Source organism: Anser brachyrhynchus (genome assembly GCF_964034855.1).
Source record: "Anser brachyrhynchus genome assembly, chromosome: 3".
In the NCBI taxonomy this organism is placed as follows: Eukaryota; Metazoa; Chordata; class Aves; order Anseriformes; family Anatidae; genus Anser; species Anser brachyrhynchus.
Window position 1 is genome coordinate 43,092,008 of NC_137696.1, and position 17,824 is coordinate 43,109,831.

The following is a 17,824-nucleotide window of genomic DNA, read 5'->3' on the forward strand; positions in this document are numbered from 1 at the left end:
TAAGAGACTTGTACATTTACAAAAATACATTCTTGAAGCAAGATAAAATACTAATTTAGACATATCCATCATACAGCCAAAAAATATACTCTTCAGAAAAATGAGGTAGGCCTTATGTTCACATAATCTTACAAATTCACTTTATGGGGTTGAAGCTTTGGTGTGCAGGGTTGGGGAGAATCTGCTGGTTTTTTTCCTACACAAATATATATTTATATATTTTTCTTAAATCAAGGCTGAGGTGGAGGTTCTTCATTGCTCAGAGGGCTCAGTAAAGCTTTGAAAATAGCCTACTAGAAGGTAGTCAGAAGGTACCTCTCTCTCTCCGATATATAAATAAATATATATATACATAAAAAAACCTGCTTTGAAGATTTCATTTTCTGAGACTGCTTTTTATGAAGCAATCAACTTCTCTGTTTTGAGACTTCCAGTCTTTTGTCTGGAAAACATAAAATATCTGAAAAACATGATAATGCAGTCCTTGAGAAAGATGTTGACACCTCTGACATTCTTTATCTATCTCCAGATATTAATAGAATATAATTCAAACATAATTTCTCTAATTGTAAAGGGTAAATAAAATAATAAATAAATCAAATGTTCAGATCCATAGAAAGAAGTGTGCAACTCAGTCTAGGCTAATTCATGTTCTTGAATAGTTCCTGTAAACTATGCCAACAATGTTGACATGTTGTGGCTTTGTCTCCGGTTAGTGGTCAAATTATTTATAGCAGATTCAAAGACTGTTACTGTCTTAAGGAAATTACTTTATATATTCAGCAAGTTTTATTCTGTTAGCTGCAGAAATGTTATGTGTAATCCTTGTAAATAATGAAGCTGAAAAGAAAATCGCAGTATTCAACAAACAACATAGAGAGCACAGTTGGATACTACTCTTGTTGTTTAGTGCACTCTTATGTTTAGTAGTCATAATTTTTGTGAGTTGTCTGAATTTTTTAGTTTCTGATGTGAATTTTCTGTTTTAGGGCTATTTTGTGACCCCAATTTTATATGCAGGTTAAAATTGTTTACTTTTGCCTAGCTCCAGTCAAGACTCTTGATCTGGCAAAAGTATGCATTTGACATGTCTGATACATATTTGGTAATACTTGGCAAATCATTCTTCTGTGTCTTCAGATTTGTTTTTCCTTTGCCTACATTTTGAAGTCCAGTGTTTTTTAACTGTAGAATTAAACTGCCTCTTTAGGAATGCACAAAATTTGTGAGTCAATAGTGGAAAGCAGTAGTGTGATTTAGTTGTAAAATTTCAGAATAAGAGAGTTGGCCACTGCTCTGCAGGGTTTTGTGCATCACCTGGGAAAGCATGTTCTTAGCATTTTGCAGGTAAATAAATGGCATTGGGACTTCTTTAATGTGAGGGGTAATAGTTTAATCATCCAAGAGCCATTACCCAAAGGAAGAGAGTAAGAGACTTAAGACTTTTTTTTTTTTTTTTTTCCCCTATAGCATGTGGGATTCTCTCCATATATTTATCAGCCCTTAGTTTTTCAAAAGCAATTTTTTACCTGACAGGTCAGACTGGCATTCTACAATCTCATCAAGGCCATATTTTTCAGTCATATAAACAAGTGAAACACAGCTGAAATTACAAGGAGCAGCATGTGCTAAACCAGCAAAGTATTTGGCCTAGAAGGATACCCAGGCCTTAATTACCCCTGGGACTAACTTCAGACACCTTAAAATCATTAGATGATTAAATCATTAATGAACTTACGCTGTGTCTTCAGTTCAGCTTGACCAGTAATAAGTTCATTACGTTATTCATTACCTAACATTAAATTTCTGAACAGTAGCTTTCAGCTACTCTGCAAAAATGTGAGTATTAATCTAAATTACTGTAAATGCCTGTTATTTCTTTCTTCCTCTGCCAGTGTAGTATAATGACTGTATGCACCAGGCACGTCGTATATTCTTGTTCTGCCTCATGCTTCATCATACAGTGTTTTTAAATTTGGTACTCTGTACCACTGTCCAGTCACTTCCTGCTAGCCTGAAGAACACAGCCTTACAAGCAGATGATCATCATTCATCTGGAAGATGATTGGAGAAGTTAAGTTTTTTTTTTTATTGATCAGCTCTTTCTCACTCTTGTTTCCATCTTACAGCTATTGATGTCATCTTACCAGCTGACTCCAGGCAAACATTAGAAACATCAAAGAGCAAAGCTGAGAATATCCATGTGTTAAGTTGTATCTGATTTTAGATCATTTATTTCTCCATGGTGTCTTTTGAGTCAGCATCAGCTCTGTGTTGCCTTCGGGGAAATAGCAACATGCTCTCATGTTAAGACCTTGCAAGTGCAGGAAGCTGCCCAGGTTGCTGCCCTGCTGTCTCCTGAAATGACAGTCACCTGTGTTGTAGAAGAGATGTACAGGGTCCAGCTGGGATGCAGTCAGCCTGCTTCACAGCACCAAATGGTGCCATGTTGTGGATCTGTGGTTAAGCCGGTGTTGATAAAGCACTAATGTTTTGGCTTTTGCTGAACAATGCTTGTAAAGCACCAAGTCTCTGTTTCTCGCTTGCCACCCACAGTGAGCTGGCTGGGGTGGGCAAGAGGTTGGTAGGAGGGGATACAGCCATGACAGCTTACCCAAATCGATCAGCAGGGTATTCCATGCCATGCAGCGTTATGCTCAGCAATACAAACTGGAGGTGTAGAGCAACAAGTGGGGTGGGGGACACGGGGTGTTGACTTCTGTGGTAGTTGTTGCTGGGCATCATTCTGCTTGGGGGAGATGTTGAGTCCTTTGGGTCGCTTGCTCTTTTTTTTTCCTCTTTGCCTGTTACGCTGTTCATATTCAGTCTGTGGGTTTCCGTGCGTTGCTCTTCCTATTCTCTCCCCTGTCCCACTGAGGGGGATAAGAGAGTAAATGGCTGTATGGTGCTTGCTGGCTGGGATCATCACATCACAGTAGTTTATGTAAGTATAATTTATATACTATTTATATTCTGTTTAGTCTACATAATAAATATATATTATGTAAGCGTACTTGCAAATCTGTGGCGACAAACTTGCCAGATATTTCTTTTATGTGCCTTTTAGGTCAAATTTAGCTGTATAACAGCAGATTGATAATCTAATTTTCATGTATATGTGCTTTGAGTCTTTTGGTCACTGGACTGGCAATTCTGACTATCAATCTCCAGAGTGAGAAAACATTCTCTTCTTTGGCAACTCATTTTTTTGTTTGTTTGTTTGTTTTGAACCAGCTATTTGTAGAATTTATTATGAGACTCTTGACTTCACTTTTCCATACGTAGGCACCACACACTGCTTGACAAGGAATACTCCACTTCTTTGAATGGACTTTTTTCTTTCTTTTTTTTTTTTTTTTAAGCTTGCTAAAATTTATTTGCCCACAACTAGTTTAGGGAAAAGCCTCAGCTGCGCTGTCAATCCGTCTTTTAGGAAAACAGCCCATCCCTTAATTCAGTTTTCTTTCTTTCTTTCTTTCTTTTTTTTTTTTCCAACATGGATAGGATTTTGGTTAAAGAATTTAGTTCAGAAGCTTGTGTAGTTTTTCCAAAAGCCTCTCAAAGATCTTGTTGCTAAAGTCAACTCTTCCCTGTTCTACTCCCTTGTACACTTAGCTGTAAGGGGACTAGATTATCATCTGCTACTATCATGAGGTTTTCAGATGTGCTGTCATTTCTAGAGATGGTTTCTGTTAAGCTGTCTGACCACTTGCTGTGTCTCTTCCCAAGATGCAGTCAGGTCTTTCAGTCTGTTGTTTTGGTGAAAGTTGTGGTAATCCTCTGATCACTTTTTCAGAAAGTCATTTTCTCAGAGCATCAAGAAAACCTGTGGAGTATTGGAGTATTTGTCTCTGCTATCTTTTCCTGTTTCAAGTGTCCTTGTTAATCTCAGCTCTAACACTGATTTATTTATTTATTTATTTTAATTTATTTGTTGTCGCAGTCCTTTCTGGGTATTTCCCACTTTGACTTTTTGAATTGACAGTAATGTACCTGCAGGATCACATATGACTACTTGATAGCATCTGTTTTCTGTTGCTCTTCTGTTTTCACTGTGCATGGGTGGATAGAGACTGTTCTGTGATATCTAGGGCTTCTTTGATAACCCCCTAGTGCACCTCAGATGACTGCCCTGTAGGGTCCATTCCTGGGCCAAATCCCACTGCATTTTATTTCCATATTCTCTAAGACTGTTTCCTAACTTTATCTGCTTAGATTGTCTTACAGAGCTTACGCTGGGTAGAATGACAGCTCATAGGATGGCAGTCCAGGTATGTGTTGACATTAAGATATTCCTTGCTGTTCCTGTTCCATGGCAAAGGGAATCCTGATCTCATATAGGTCATTCAGCACTGTGCAGGTCCATTTCTTGCTCATTCTGTGCTAGGGATGCATATAGTGTACACTTAGACTTCTCAAGCTCTCACAAATCTGTGGCAGTCTTTTGCTTGCTTTATTCTTGCTGATAGCCTCTTTTTATTTGGAGGGGGTTTAATCAGTGCCACTTACTTCATTTGGTGTGCTAGTGTCTGGTGCCTGAACAAACGCTGGAGCTGTTCAGCTACTTTTGAATTCTTTCTTAGGACCAGTTCCTTCCCCAAGGATCAGTTGGTGAGGTTCGCATGTTGATTTCTGAAGTGGGTTGTAGCTGTCATTGAGCTAGTTATGCTGGAAAAGAAATTGGCACTCTCCCAACACTGTTGCTTCATACTGTGCCACCATGTCTGTAAGGTACTCTGTTGTCGCTATTGGATGACTCTTGGTCACCCAGTGCCTTTCTGAGCCTTTTCTTGTCCATATGACCATTCAGTAGTACCCTGCTGTGCCTCTATTTCCTCTGGAGTTTTCCAGAGCCATCCCTTTGAAGCATGTATCTCTGTATCAGGAACCAGCTTTCTGAATGCAGCTTTGTAAGAATGTCGTGATTGTGGAAGTCAGACACATAACCCTCGTCTGTTGTAGCTCTAAGGTCACACCAAACCCTGAATTTCTCCTTGTTCTACTCCTGTTCTCCACTTCTCTCAGACCAGTCTCAACTTAATGGCAGTAGCTTTGATCTTCTTGCCATTTTTTTCCCCTTCTATCCGAGTTTGAGACTGGCATTAGGCAGAGTACTGCAGCAGAATTAAATGTCTTCTATAATACAGGAAAATCATATTACGTGTAACTTCACATGGAAACAAAACTGAATTACATCAACACAGCTAATTTTGTTACGTAGGAGACCAAATACCAACATATGTATCATGAGTAGCTGCTTTTAAAATTGGCTATTTTGCAGTGTATACATTATGTAAGCTTTTGTATAAAAATCTGTTTTATTAAGTACTCACTAGCATATAGCGTGATCATTCTTGCTTAGCTTAATTGAGTTAATTCAAGTGGTTGTTGTGAGATAATGACTAACTTCTGCGATTGCTATTTATTCCGTTCGTGGCGAACGGAGTCCGAGCAATGCTGTGCCTCCCTCTCGTGGTGAAAGGGAGAGGAAGAGAGCGCCTGGCAGGAGTCGCCTTGAAAGCAACGCGAAAGTGAAAGATGCACTCATTTATATCGACACTTAAGTGCTTTCTTCCTGTAGTGAACGTAGGCAGGTATTTCTTTGGCAATGGAAGTTACTGGGGGAAATGCTGCTCCGTTAACCAGTTTTTTCAGTGGTAGAAATGGTTTGTTTACTGACAAGGTCTTACGCTGGTAACAATTTCAGTATTTAAAGGCTATGTACCATCTTCATTAACCTGTATGGAAAAGAGTAGTGTTTTTTTGTTGCTTTTTTGTTGTTGTTTTGTTTTTCTTTTGGTTGGAAAAACATAGAATCAGACTATTTGTATCTGGCTTTTTTAGAAGCATTTCTTGAGTTCCTTTGTGATGGAAAGATGCTTGGCATGGGTATTGGGTAAATGTTGCAAAGTAGTGATCTGTTGCGGATAAGACAGTGACTTGGTGCTCAAACCACCACTAGAAATTTAGAACCTAAATTACTTTAAACAGGACTCCTTAAACATTTGTTTTTTGCTTTGGAGCACAAGTACAGTTGTGTGCTAATTTCAGTAGTTAGATCAAAGCGTGCTGTGCTGGTCTGAGTTGTTGGGCATAGAAACAGCATCATCGCCTCTGGTGATGACCGGGGGTGAAAGCCGCCCACCTTCCCAGTGCAGCTCTGTGCCACACTCCTGTGCCTCTCCTCTCCAGCCTCCCAGGGTGCTGCGGAGGCTGTGCCACTGCTGGGCTGCTCCAGGTGCGCTACGAGTGGTGGGTGGCAGGGACTGCACAGCTGTCTTGGAGTTGGTGGGCCTAGCAGCTGCGTTTTCCATTACGGGCTTGTGTGAGCAGGAATTCATGTGCATGTGAGCCAGAGGGATGGGTTTAACTCCATTTTGAAGCTGCTATGTGGCAGAGCTGTTCAGGCGACAGAGAGGGCTGGGTTTATGTATAACTGGAGCTGGGGTGGCCCTGTGTGACCCCCTCTGTGTAAGGGTTGGCAGAGAATCCAGTAATCGTTTTGCAGCGGCTGAGGATTGCTTCCTTGGGCACTGAATCAGTGCTCCACAGCAAAATAGAAAAAATCGTTTCTAGGCAGCTGGACTCTGGGAGGCAGCACTCATATGTTTTTGCAGCTGCATCTGATCAATACGAGAACTTTATCTCAAAAATAAAATATATTTAATGTGATGGCGTTTCTTTTGCAGCTGTTCTTACCTCTTACTCGCAACTTTAGCTCTTCCCAAAATAATGGGAAAATATTTATTTGAAATTTGTAAGCAATGTTTGGTCTTGACCATGAAAACCCCTCATGGTCTGTGTATTGATACTACCCACTTAAATAGCAGGCAGTGGCTTTGGACAGGATCATTGCCCGCTTGGTGAGCTAGCACATCAGTTTAGGGCTGGGTAAGGCAAGCAGACTTTACAAAAAAGATGAACTTTTAGGGCCATGCTTCATCCTTTGACTACTGCTGAGTAGAGTCTTTACTGGTAAGAACAGCCTTTGTTGTTCTACAGGGGTTCTTGTGCTGTGTTCAACCACTGCTGAAAAATCAGTTGGGATATTGACAGACAAAACCTACAATAAACTGCCAGGATGTTAGAAATTATCTTGACGTAATGGGCCTGGTGTTGAAAAGACCCAAGCAAAGGGAGAAGTTGCTATCTGAAGTGCAGTCTTGACATTTGCTGTATGCGAATAATGTCACGGTAAAATAGGAATATGGTTCTTGCTCCCAGAGTAGTAGGTCTTGTGGTTCTGGTCATCTGCTGTCTATGCAGAAAGGTAGAAAACAAAGATGTTTGCAGCTGTATCCATTCTGCAGTCTTGTGTATCCATCCCCCTACCATTATGGTAGTTTTTAAGAACCTTTCCCTTTGCTCTAAGCCTTTAACAATAAAATCCAGAATTATGTTGTCTACCTGGCAAGCACAGGCTAAACTCCCCACTGAAAGTATCTGGGCTTGGATTTTAAGCTACATGGGTGCCTAAAGATTTTGAAAAGTCCTACTGTGTTCCACCCTGGTTTACTGCTTTCCCATTCCTGATTGAACGGAATATCTTTAAACTGAGAAAATGCATGTGTCTTTCTGTATAGATAATCATTATGGATTTATACCTTTTCTGAGTGAAATTTTTTGAGAAAGATTAGGGGAAAAAACATATTTTGTGAAATATTAAATTATTTATAATTCAGTCTTTTATTAATAAATTTCCTGTTTTGTGTAGGTGTTTTTGAAGTTGTGCATTTGGTTTGGTTTTCTGATGTTTAGAATTCCTGTAGACAGGCATAAACTAGTTCATCTTTGTTCTGTGAAGTCAAATAATAGTGCATACATTTGTCTTATTACTCATTAGAGCTATGATTTATATTTAGCCGTTCATAGCAAAATGTCCATTGGTCTTTTCATTATTTATTACAATCTAGGGGGAGAGATGTTGCTTCACAATGCTGGTGACAATTTGGACAGGCTTACAGGGTGTGCCAAGAAAATTGTCACTGCGTGTTCTGTTTGGCTTTGCGGCATCTCAAGCAAATCCAGAATGACTCAACAGTTCTGTATTTAATTTTTCTAGGACTTTTCATTTAATGAAAATTTGAGATACTTCCCCCCCCCCCCCCCCCTCCTGTCTTAAGGCAGCAATGAAATGCCAAAATAAAAGAAATTCTACCAGGGCAAAAATTCTTTGATCAATTGCTTTGTTTGGTACCTCTTTATACAGCTGTTCAGTTGTTGCAGATTGAAAGCTCTGGTGTCTAGGGTTCAGGTGCTGCAAAGGACGTGCATGCATGAAGGCAGGAGTAGATCTGACAACATGAGATATTTTCATCACAAAAATCAGATTGCTTTGATCAAAACTTTAGTGTGTCAGCCAGCCTCGGTCTGGGTTCCTTGATCATTTAGAGCATTCAGGGATTTCCTTTTGTCATTGAAAACATTAATTCTCAAGGAAAGCTGCCTAAGTAAGTGTTTTTACTATGTGGGCTGCTACAGGTGCTTAAAGAAAGTGGTCTGATGCCTTTGAGAGCTTTGATCTCACTTTTGAAATGGCCTCTGAAGCATGGGGCTCCCGATCACAGGTACTCTGCTGAGAGTAAAGTCTGGCAATATATACCTGCCCTTGCATGAGAAGGCCGAAAGCAGTCAGCACAGGATTAAGTTAAGGGTTTTAACTCAAAGCTGGGGGAAGATGATTTCTTATAAAAAGGAAAAATTATAGACCTGTTCAGAAAATATAAGTTCCCCTTTGTGTGTGGATCCTATGGCAGTGTAAGGCAAAGAAAATATTTCATCTTTAAGGCTTATCTAGATGTAAAAATTGAGGTTCAAGTTTAAGGTATTGCATTTATATCATCATATAGTTTTTACCATGTGGACACTCAGCATGTATGTTGGAAGGAGTTTAAGTGAAAAAGATGACCTTTTGAAGCAAGAGTGCTAATGTTAAAGTAAGTCTATTAACTTGAATATTTTTTATGCCTGTACAGTTGTATTGATAGTGCTTGTTCTGTGCAGAAATGTCTTTTAGTTGAGTTTAGGAGGTGATATTTGCACTTGAATCTGGGAGGTGTGTTTTAATTATGAGAAGATGGTGACAGAATTCACTCTGAAATCTGTATGCATTCAAATAATTCTTAACTGTTCATTAACAAAATAGAAGCATTCTGGCTGCCTTGCCTGACTTCAAACTCTGAGGTTTGTATGTATGCATAGGGCCATATCACCTGACTTCATACATACTTACTGCAGAAACCCACACAGTCAGGTGGTGGCTGCATGTCTTCATATTCAGCATTTGATCACTATCCCAGTATCTTTTTGTGAATTTGTGTCCATTAACAGCCCAACCCATGTGGCTGTATGAGTTGCTTCCTGTCCCTGCTTAAGTTGTGCTGTGGCGCTGGGCACTTCACAGTGCAGCTCCTGCTCCTTGCATGTTGTTGAAGCTGCTCATGGCAAAGTTCCTGTGGACAGCTTTCTGGTCAAGTAAAAAAGCCAGTCCTCTGTTCTGATTTCCTGTAGCATAGCGATTATCTTAGATACTGTTGCCCATTTTCTCTGTGAAATTCTGTCTGTTTTCAGGGAAGCAGACCCTGTTTTTCCTAATTTTTCCCACTTGTATTCTTAATCATTCTTTCAATGCCTCTTTCCACTCTATCTTGCTGTGTTTCTTAGGGGTTGAACTGTAGTTCCTTCTTTTATTCACCTGTAGCAGATGCTCTCATCTGTAAATGTAATCACGTTCATCTTTGTCATAAAGATTTGCAAATATGTCTATTACAGACCTTTCTTCTTCAGCCAGAACTGAAGAGAGCTTTTTGTGGCTGTTGAGCTAGATATCTAGCTAAAACAGGCCTCCTGTAAACTCCTCCACTTCTGCTTCCTTGTCAGTCTGGGAAACAACCTATCTCGCCATGATGTCCATAACATGCATGTCACTTATTGCTTTGATCTTTATCTGTGTTCAAAAATAAATGTCAGTGTTATTGATATCTAAATTTTGTTTATCTTATTTTAAAATAAGTTCACTGCTGTTTCAGCAAAGAATTTAAATTTCTGTCCAGCTTTTCTTCAACTTGCTTCCCAATTAGTCCATCATCCTTTTTCTTGCTTTCCTTCAGGTCAGACCTGCATTGTCATACACATTCAAACAGATCCTGTGGCAATTGTTATTGTATCCTGTTACAAAAAGATGTGAGCATCTTTTCTGAATTTCTTTTTCTTCCTTACACAGAGCATGGTCTTAACTTTCCTGAACCTTTATGAACTCTCAGTCATGGCAGAAGCATCACTCCATCCTCTTTCATGCATTCATCAAAATTTCACACAATGATATGCTTGCTCCTTGAGAGCATCTCCAAGGTAGGATCCTCAGGAGACTATGGAGGCTTTCTCTAAAACTCCTTTATTGTGATGCCCCAAAAGGCTTGGAAATGGCCAGGTTGCTGGGGTATTATTGTAAGTACCTATTAAACTAGACATTATTGTCTGATTTGATTCAGTATCCCTGTTCATTTCTTAGTGCGTTCTCTGATAGTAAACTCCATGGACTTTGTTCCCTTTTTTGTATCCCTAGCACAGCAGCATCCTGGGCTGTTACTAGGAACACCAAGGCTGTTATAATATGAACTAAGTAATTAATCATAGTCACAGCATTGCAGAGAGATTTTCTGTGATGTGTATTTTTGAGAGGGATGGGCGTAGAAGTGTGTGGTAGAAGTGTGTAGTAGGAGCGCCACTTTGATCATTTTATCCCTTTGGAACTTACCACCTTGTCTTCACTAGGAAAAAGTGTTTTATAAAAAAGCCAACAAAGAACAACCACATTGCAAATAATCCTTAGTAATCTGAAGGGGCATTTGGCTGCCTCACAAAAACACTGTGTGTTTTGGCAAAGTTAAGAGCTTTGCCTTAGGAAGATCCATGTTTGGAATAACAGGGTGTGTTGCAAGTCAAGATTCAGGTATCTTGGCAGAGATGCATGCGTAATCTGGCATGATGCCTGTCTGCACTGTGCCTAGCTGTAGCAAGTGCTAAAGTCCCTTGTGAACAATATATGAATCTCATTTTGAAGGGGAAAAAAAAAAAAAAGAGGAGGAGGAGGGAAGAGGGAGCCAGGATTTATTTTAACATTTAGTGGATATAAAAAACAAGTATCAAGAAGCAAAACATTTTCGTGAAGCATTTGCTGTGAAAATTCTGCAACTTCTTATTGCAAACCTCTTTATTGCTTGGATTGGCTGATTTCCAGAGCATCAAGGCTAGGAATTGAGGGACTGAAATATAATCAGTGGTGATACATTTTAACCACATAAAACATTCTCTGCTTCCAAAGCCTCCGGTGTCTCTAGTAAGCAGTGCAACAGCTCCTTGCTTCTGGACTCCAGAGACGGGGAAAATATTGGATCAGAATGGTAAGAAGCTCTTTTCACCAGTTGTGGATTATTACTTAGAAAAGAATGCTTAAAAGGTGATGATGAAATTAGGAGGGAAACAGTATTTAAACCAAAAACAGTGTGTAAGATACAGTGGCATTATCAATGTTTTGCTGGATAAGATCAGCAAAGCAAGTTGGTGACAAATATCTTTGGCACTGAACATGTTGTGCAGCTTATATAAAATCTTTTAAAATTGGGAAAGACTGCTGACTAGAATTGGATGTAAAATGTTAGCCTGTCTACTTGTTCCATTGCAGAAGGACAGCTGCATGGGCTTTTAATATAATTTTACATTAATTACCACTGACAGAGACTTTATTCATAAAAATATGAATAAACCTGTGCTGATTGCTTACGTAGGTTGTATGTTTACATATTGTCTTTTAGGTGTTGTGTTTTGTTTGTTTGTTTTAAAGAACAGAAATGCTTAGTAGATACCTTTTGACTTTTAGGGAATTATGAAGTTTTTATTTTCCTGGGTTTTCAGTTTGTGAAGACCTGTCAGTTATGTTGTGTTTCTCTAGTGTTGGGGGGGAGAAATAACCAAGGAGAACTTCCTGGGGTAGTGATTTTATTCTCTGTAATGATTTAAATATTCTACTGTGAATATAAAAACAATAGAGGTAGAATATAAAACACGTGAATATAAAATTTGAAATTATTATAAATCAATACCAATGTTACTAGTAGTTTAAACAATGCCTGAAGATGCAATAAAATATTTTTATTAGTTTTTGGGTTTTTTTAGTTATTAAAGTATTGGTGGGTGGAAATGCATATCTGGGTACAGTTTACTCCCAAGAATCATTGTCAAGACTGGGTTTAATGTATATTTCAATTAAAAACAACCAACAGTCTCCTATATGGGAACTCAGCCATTCATTTTAAGTGCATACTGAAGTCCAGGAATGCATTGATTATGAAATTACAGTGCATCAGGGTGAAAGGAAAACAAATTACTAAATAAGTCTGGAGAGTACTGAAATATGCTTACTTGACAGCCCAGCTGATGTGTGGGAAATTATTCTCTTTGTGATTCAAATGGTAGCAGAGAATTTTAAAAGAGCAACTATGGGAGTTTGAAAAGTGTACAGCAGATGTGAAACTATGTCTGATTTGCTATTTTTCGTCTTTCTGTTGTATTTGTTGTTGCTCAGCAGTATGAAAACTAGTATGGAAGAGCTAAAAACCATCCCTGAATGCTGTCTGATCTTTTGCTATTCTAAGTGGTTTTACTCTGTAGAGAGAAATTAAATACTGAAGTATAGTAAATAGTAAATTGTTATCTTGGCCTATATGCTCCAGGTTATGACTGTAAACACACTTTGATATATTAAAGATTTATGTTTTCCTTCTCAACATGCACCATGGATTAGGAAATCAATAACTGAATGCAAACCAGACTTAAGCTTCATGGAAAGATATTAAGTAGGAATCTAAGCATTATCATTTTTTCAACTACTAGTTTCTTGTCAAAAATGCCCGATGTTGAATATACATTAAATACTGCTATGTATTAAGTACTTCTGTAGTACTGAGGAGACTTTAGAATAATGTTTTTTATTCTCTGAAAACAATGTGCTCATAGTTGATAATGCCTGTTTTCGAAATTTTGGTACAGGAAAGGATTGGAGACAGGAGATCTGGCTGCGTTTTCTCATTATGAACACTGAACTTGATGAATTACAAATGAGGTTAAATGTATTTCCAGGTGTGTGGTTTTGTAGTTCCTATACAAGTCAAATGCAGATATCCTTCCATTACAGCAAATTAAGGAAAACATTCCCTTCTAGAAACAAAAGCATTCATGTACTGCCATGTATTTGCTCTTGATAAAGTTTAAGCCAAAGTAAACTTGCTTTGTGACCTGCTTGACATGGATTAGTTAGGTAATTAGTGCAGGCAGATCAGAAGGGATCTGTTTCTTTCAGTTTGGATTGCTTGGGAAAGGATCTTGCATATGCTGGTCATAGGGCAAGGGGTGGCAGTAGAAAAGAAGAACGAATCTCCCCAATCCCCCAAATGAAGAACCCTTAATAATAGTCAGCCGTGTAATAAATGGCTCATTCAGTCCAAGTGGAACAGCCTCTTACAATTTTAACATGAGAGGAGTTCTTTCAGAATGCAAATACTCAGTTGTTATAGAGGGGTTAGCACTGCAAACTGTCAAATGCTTTAGATACCTAGGTTTAATTACTCAAAATATTTTTTGTGAATAACAGCAAAAAATAATAATGTACAAGCCTTACTTGAAAAATTGGGAGGTTGTAAACATACCTATTGTAGTTAAAACTTCTAATGAAGTGTGATCTAGGATTACTGAAAGAGAAGTTGGGTACAGTGAAGTTTAAGTGTCTTTTTAGTGTAAAATTTAACGAAAAAGACAAACCCACAAAACAACAACCTCAACAATTAGATATAAAATTCATACAAATGAATTTGGGTTAAATAATTTTTTTAAAATCCCAATGGCTAAACAGAAGTCCAATGATCTGCCTGAAAATATAATCTTGTATTTTAAAATACTACTGTACATATTTGAACTATATTTCACACATAGGGGAATGTGAGGGGGAGCAATAGCTTTGTACCTGATATGAACTTGACTCAAGATTTGGTAATATCCTCAGATTTTACAGTTCTAGTTGTTTGCCTTGTTCTCCTGACACCTTCTTGGTAAAAACAAAAACACGGTGTGTCCATTCATGCTGGCTCTCATAATACTACTGCTGAACAGACTTAGCCAAAAAAGAAGAAATCTAATACAGTACAGTTTTGGTAAAATCACAGATTGTGTGTGCTTAGTACTAATTTACATAGCTCAACTAACTTTTGGCACAGTTTTGTTCAGGTGATACGCTATAGCTGTGCGGCAGGCTGTTTACCATGCCAGCAAGTTTGTGCACCATACGTAGAATGAAGTACACACTTTACATGCTCCATAAATATTGTTTATGTAGAGGGGGAAAAAGATAAGCATTCTGACCTTTAATTGAAATGTAATGCTGAAATATCTCCAGGTATATACTTGAGTTTATTTATAATGAAAAGAGCGTGTGTTTTGAAATCTCAACATCCATGTTTATGGAGCCTGAATACTTTCAGTGAACAAAATGTGACAGAAACAAGGTTACAAAGGTTTATGCAAGGATTTATAAACTGGAATAATTTTTTTTTTTTTGTGGTGGTGGTGGATTTTAAGTTGCTTTCTTTTTGATTCATTATCAGTATACTCCACATATCAAGTTTAGCTCGCTGAAATCCATGTTTTAAATTGTGCCATTACACTGGCAGCATGACATAAAATGAGATGCTTTCAGGGAGTTATAAATTATTTGCTGTGGTTTACATAATGTATTAGCATGTCTGCTGTGTCTGTTCAAGACAGGGTTTTATTCCTTCATCTGGGTAATATACAGAGAAGCTATTAAGAAGGGATGCTTTTAGCCTTATTCTGTCCTGTTGGCTTTTATCCTGTCATGCCATCAAAAGGGAAGGCTGGGGAAAATGAAGACAGGGGAAAAGGTCAGTCTGGTCTCTAGGTGAAATAATTAAAGGGAGCAGCTTCCTGAGAAACAGAGCTAAAGTGAGAAGGTGGGTAGGTAATACCTGTTTTTTTCTGCATCTGGTGATGTTCATATTAGACCATTAAATATCAGGACAAGACTGCTGCCCGTATGTGTTATGACTGTCATAACAATGCCATGTTTTGCTGCACATAATTGCTTGCATACATCATGACCTTATTGAGAATACTGCAGAAAATTAAGGTTGAGGCTTAGAGTGGACCTTCCACATAAATAAATAAATAAAAAGGCTGGGAGAAGACAGAAGGGTACTGACAACTCTATAACAATTGATAGCATGGAGATGTAAGAGGAATCAGTTACGGAGCTGTGCACTGTAGGATGTGCTTCCAGTGCTTGTATAAGGAGTGTGCTCTGGTCAGATCCGAGGCTGGTTAGTGTGTGCTGGTGGGAGACTCTTGCACAGTTTGGCTGGATTTCCAGGCTTGCTCCACTGCACAGCACGGTGATGGGAAGCACTGTACCTCTAGCTCTTGCACTTAGTTTTCAGTCTACTGGGTATCTCAGTTGTTAAGAAGATTTTCTTTAACTATGTTTTCCAACGTGGCTGTGTCATCTGGGGATACAGCTGCACAGTGAGCTCTATTGATCATGTAATAATGGAGTAGAGAACTCTGAGACAAGTGTCATCTACTGCCCTAGGGCTGTGCCAGGAGCTCTGCTTCCCCTCAGCTCACCAACATACACCTCAGGTATATGGCTAAAGCTTTTGGATCCATGAAGATTTTGGAATGAGACTCAAAGCCAGAACGAAGTTTTGTCAACTTCTGGTGTAGATCTTCATTCAATTGAAGAGGGAGACAAATATTGTGTTGAAACCCACAGCTCTTCTGCCTCCGTTCCCATAGCAAGATGGCTTTAGTAGTCATGGCTTTAACTTGGCAGTGCTGACCTTTCGGGTAGGTCAGAGATGTTCTGAGGACTGTGTGTTTTAGTCCTTTCTCCCCATTATGTGATGGGATGTGGCTTTCCTCCTTGACACAGGATAGGAGATGGTGCACGTGTGTCAGGCTACCAGCCTAGAGACTGCGGACTTGTTTTTTCCTATACTGGGCATGCGCCATACACATATCTAGTAACAAGGAGAACTCTGTATGGCAATATAATGGGTATTTATTTGGTCGTAAGATAACTGAGTGGAGACTCATTTGGGAAAAATGGCAAGGAGAAGGATGCTGTAAGACTGTACCTCTCATTTTACTTCTTCCCTAACAATATTTTTAATAGCTTTTGTTCTGGTTCTTCATGTTCAGTAAGGAAAATCTTTGTAACATCATACAGATTTCATCAGCATTAGTTCTGGAGAGAAAGTTACAAAAGTTTTGGAAATATAAATATAGTTGATTTGGCCCAAACACACTGTCAGAGATAACTGGGTCCTGAGTAACTGAGGAGCCACTCTGTAGACCTCTGAGTCATTCAGGTAAAAATAAAAAATCTTCCATTGACTGAAACCAGCCTGCAAAACTGGTCAAAAAACGTGTTTATGATCTTTTTTTTTTCTCTTTTCATTGGAAAAATTGATGGGACTAATTCTAGATAATACTGAAGAACTCCATGACGAAAAGTTCCTGTAAGTCAATTTGGCTTTGTTAGGTTATTTTCTGACTATATAAAACTTATTACTTGCACTGCTGTTAATTTTCTTATTTTTCTCTTTAAAGGATTGTCGAAAGTGATAGGCATGTTAGAAAGAAACCTTTTTTATGCTACTGTTCATTCCACTATTACAGAGGATCAATCACAAAAGCAGCAGTTACATCTAATAATTCTTCCCCTACAGCACAGTTAGAGAGAAAATTGTCTTTCTTATACATGCAAAGCATGAGAAAACAGGTTCTGTGTGAGGGATGAATACAGCACACTAGGAATGCTACAGGCAAAATATATTGGAGTCTCAGCTCTCATCTGTTTGCTGCAGAAGCTATCATGAAATGTTGTTAGCTGCTTCCTCTCTGTATGCTTGGGCTGATTGTGGGCTGCATTTCCGTTGTGCCTCAGTGTGGGTGTGGCCCTGTAGCCAGGAAGTGATGGGCAGTTCCTTCTCCACCTGTGCCTTGTGTACTTTCCATTTCAAAGTCTTTCATGCATTTGTCATCCAAACCTAATTGCTTAGTTTGGGCTCTAATAAGTTGCAGAAGATCTTGAAGGACTGAGTCTTGGAAGAATCTTTAGTCTTAGTGGCGGATTTCATGACTTGGAGTTGGCAGATAACTTGTATTGCTAGGTCCCAAGAAAAAAGGTGGCCATGATTTTGGATGAGAAGTTTGTTGGAAGGAAAAAATAGGAACAATACAGTGTGCGCCTTTGCAGCAAACTGTTGTTTGTTCTTGTCTTTAAGAAAAACAATTGCCTCCGTGGGATTAATGCACATAACTCTTACCAAGTGAGTGTTTAGGCATTTCACTTCACAGGAAGAGCAGTGCCGCAATCTAATAGGACATACGCATATACAGTGAAGTGCCTGGGAAAAGCCAACAAATGTAAGAGCATACCAGGAAAAACATGAATCTTTCTACTGTGTTGGTTTTGGATCTCCTTAAAATCATCATGAATGCAAACAAACTAACTGAAGAAACCATTCATGATGCTGTGAAACAAAGAGAGAACTTTCAGTTTCTTAACTGTATTATAGCAGAAAGTTTATTATACAGTACTTTGGAACTTATAAGCTTATGACTTTGTGTTACGTTAATATCTGTAGTCTTTTTTGGCTTGTTCGTATGTCACACATCCTGCAAATGCTGTGCCTCTTTTATACATTCGCTAAAGTTGGCTTCACAGTTGATGAAACTCTCTTTTTAATAAAAG

At 38.7% G+C, this 17,824-nt stretch overlaps 1 protein-coding gene across 23 annotated transcripts in view; it reads left to right on the forward strand.

Moving 5' to 3' along the window:
• PLD5 (phospholipase D family member 5) overlaps window positions 1–17,824 on the forward strand; it is a 175,484-nt gene that overhangs the window by 26,778 nt on the left and 130,882 nt on the right. For 2 of the 23 annotated variants that reach the window (XM_080585172.1, XM_080585173.1), the window contains 2 exons: window positions 11,324–11,402; window positions 13,048–13,137. The exons of 12 other annotated variants lie outside the window; for them this stretch is intronic. In XM_080585172.1, coding sequence (XP_080441298.1) covers window positions 13,126–13,137 — 12 coding nt within the window. In that variant the 5' untranslated portion in view covers window positions 11,324–11,402; window positions 13,048–13,125. Of the gene's footprint in view, window positions 1–2,129; window positions 2,945–4,215; window positions 4,272–4,314; window positions 10,351–11,323; window positions 11,403–13,047; window positions 13,138–17,824 lie in introns of those variants that run through there. 9 more of the 23 variants (XM_080585152.1, XM_080585146.1, XM_080585171.1 and 6 more) reach the window with 8 other exon arrangements.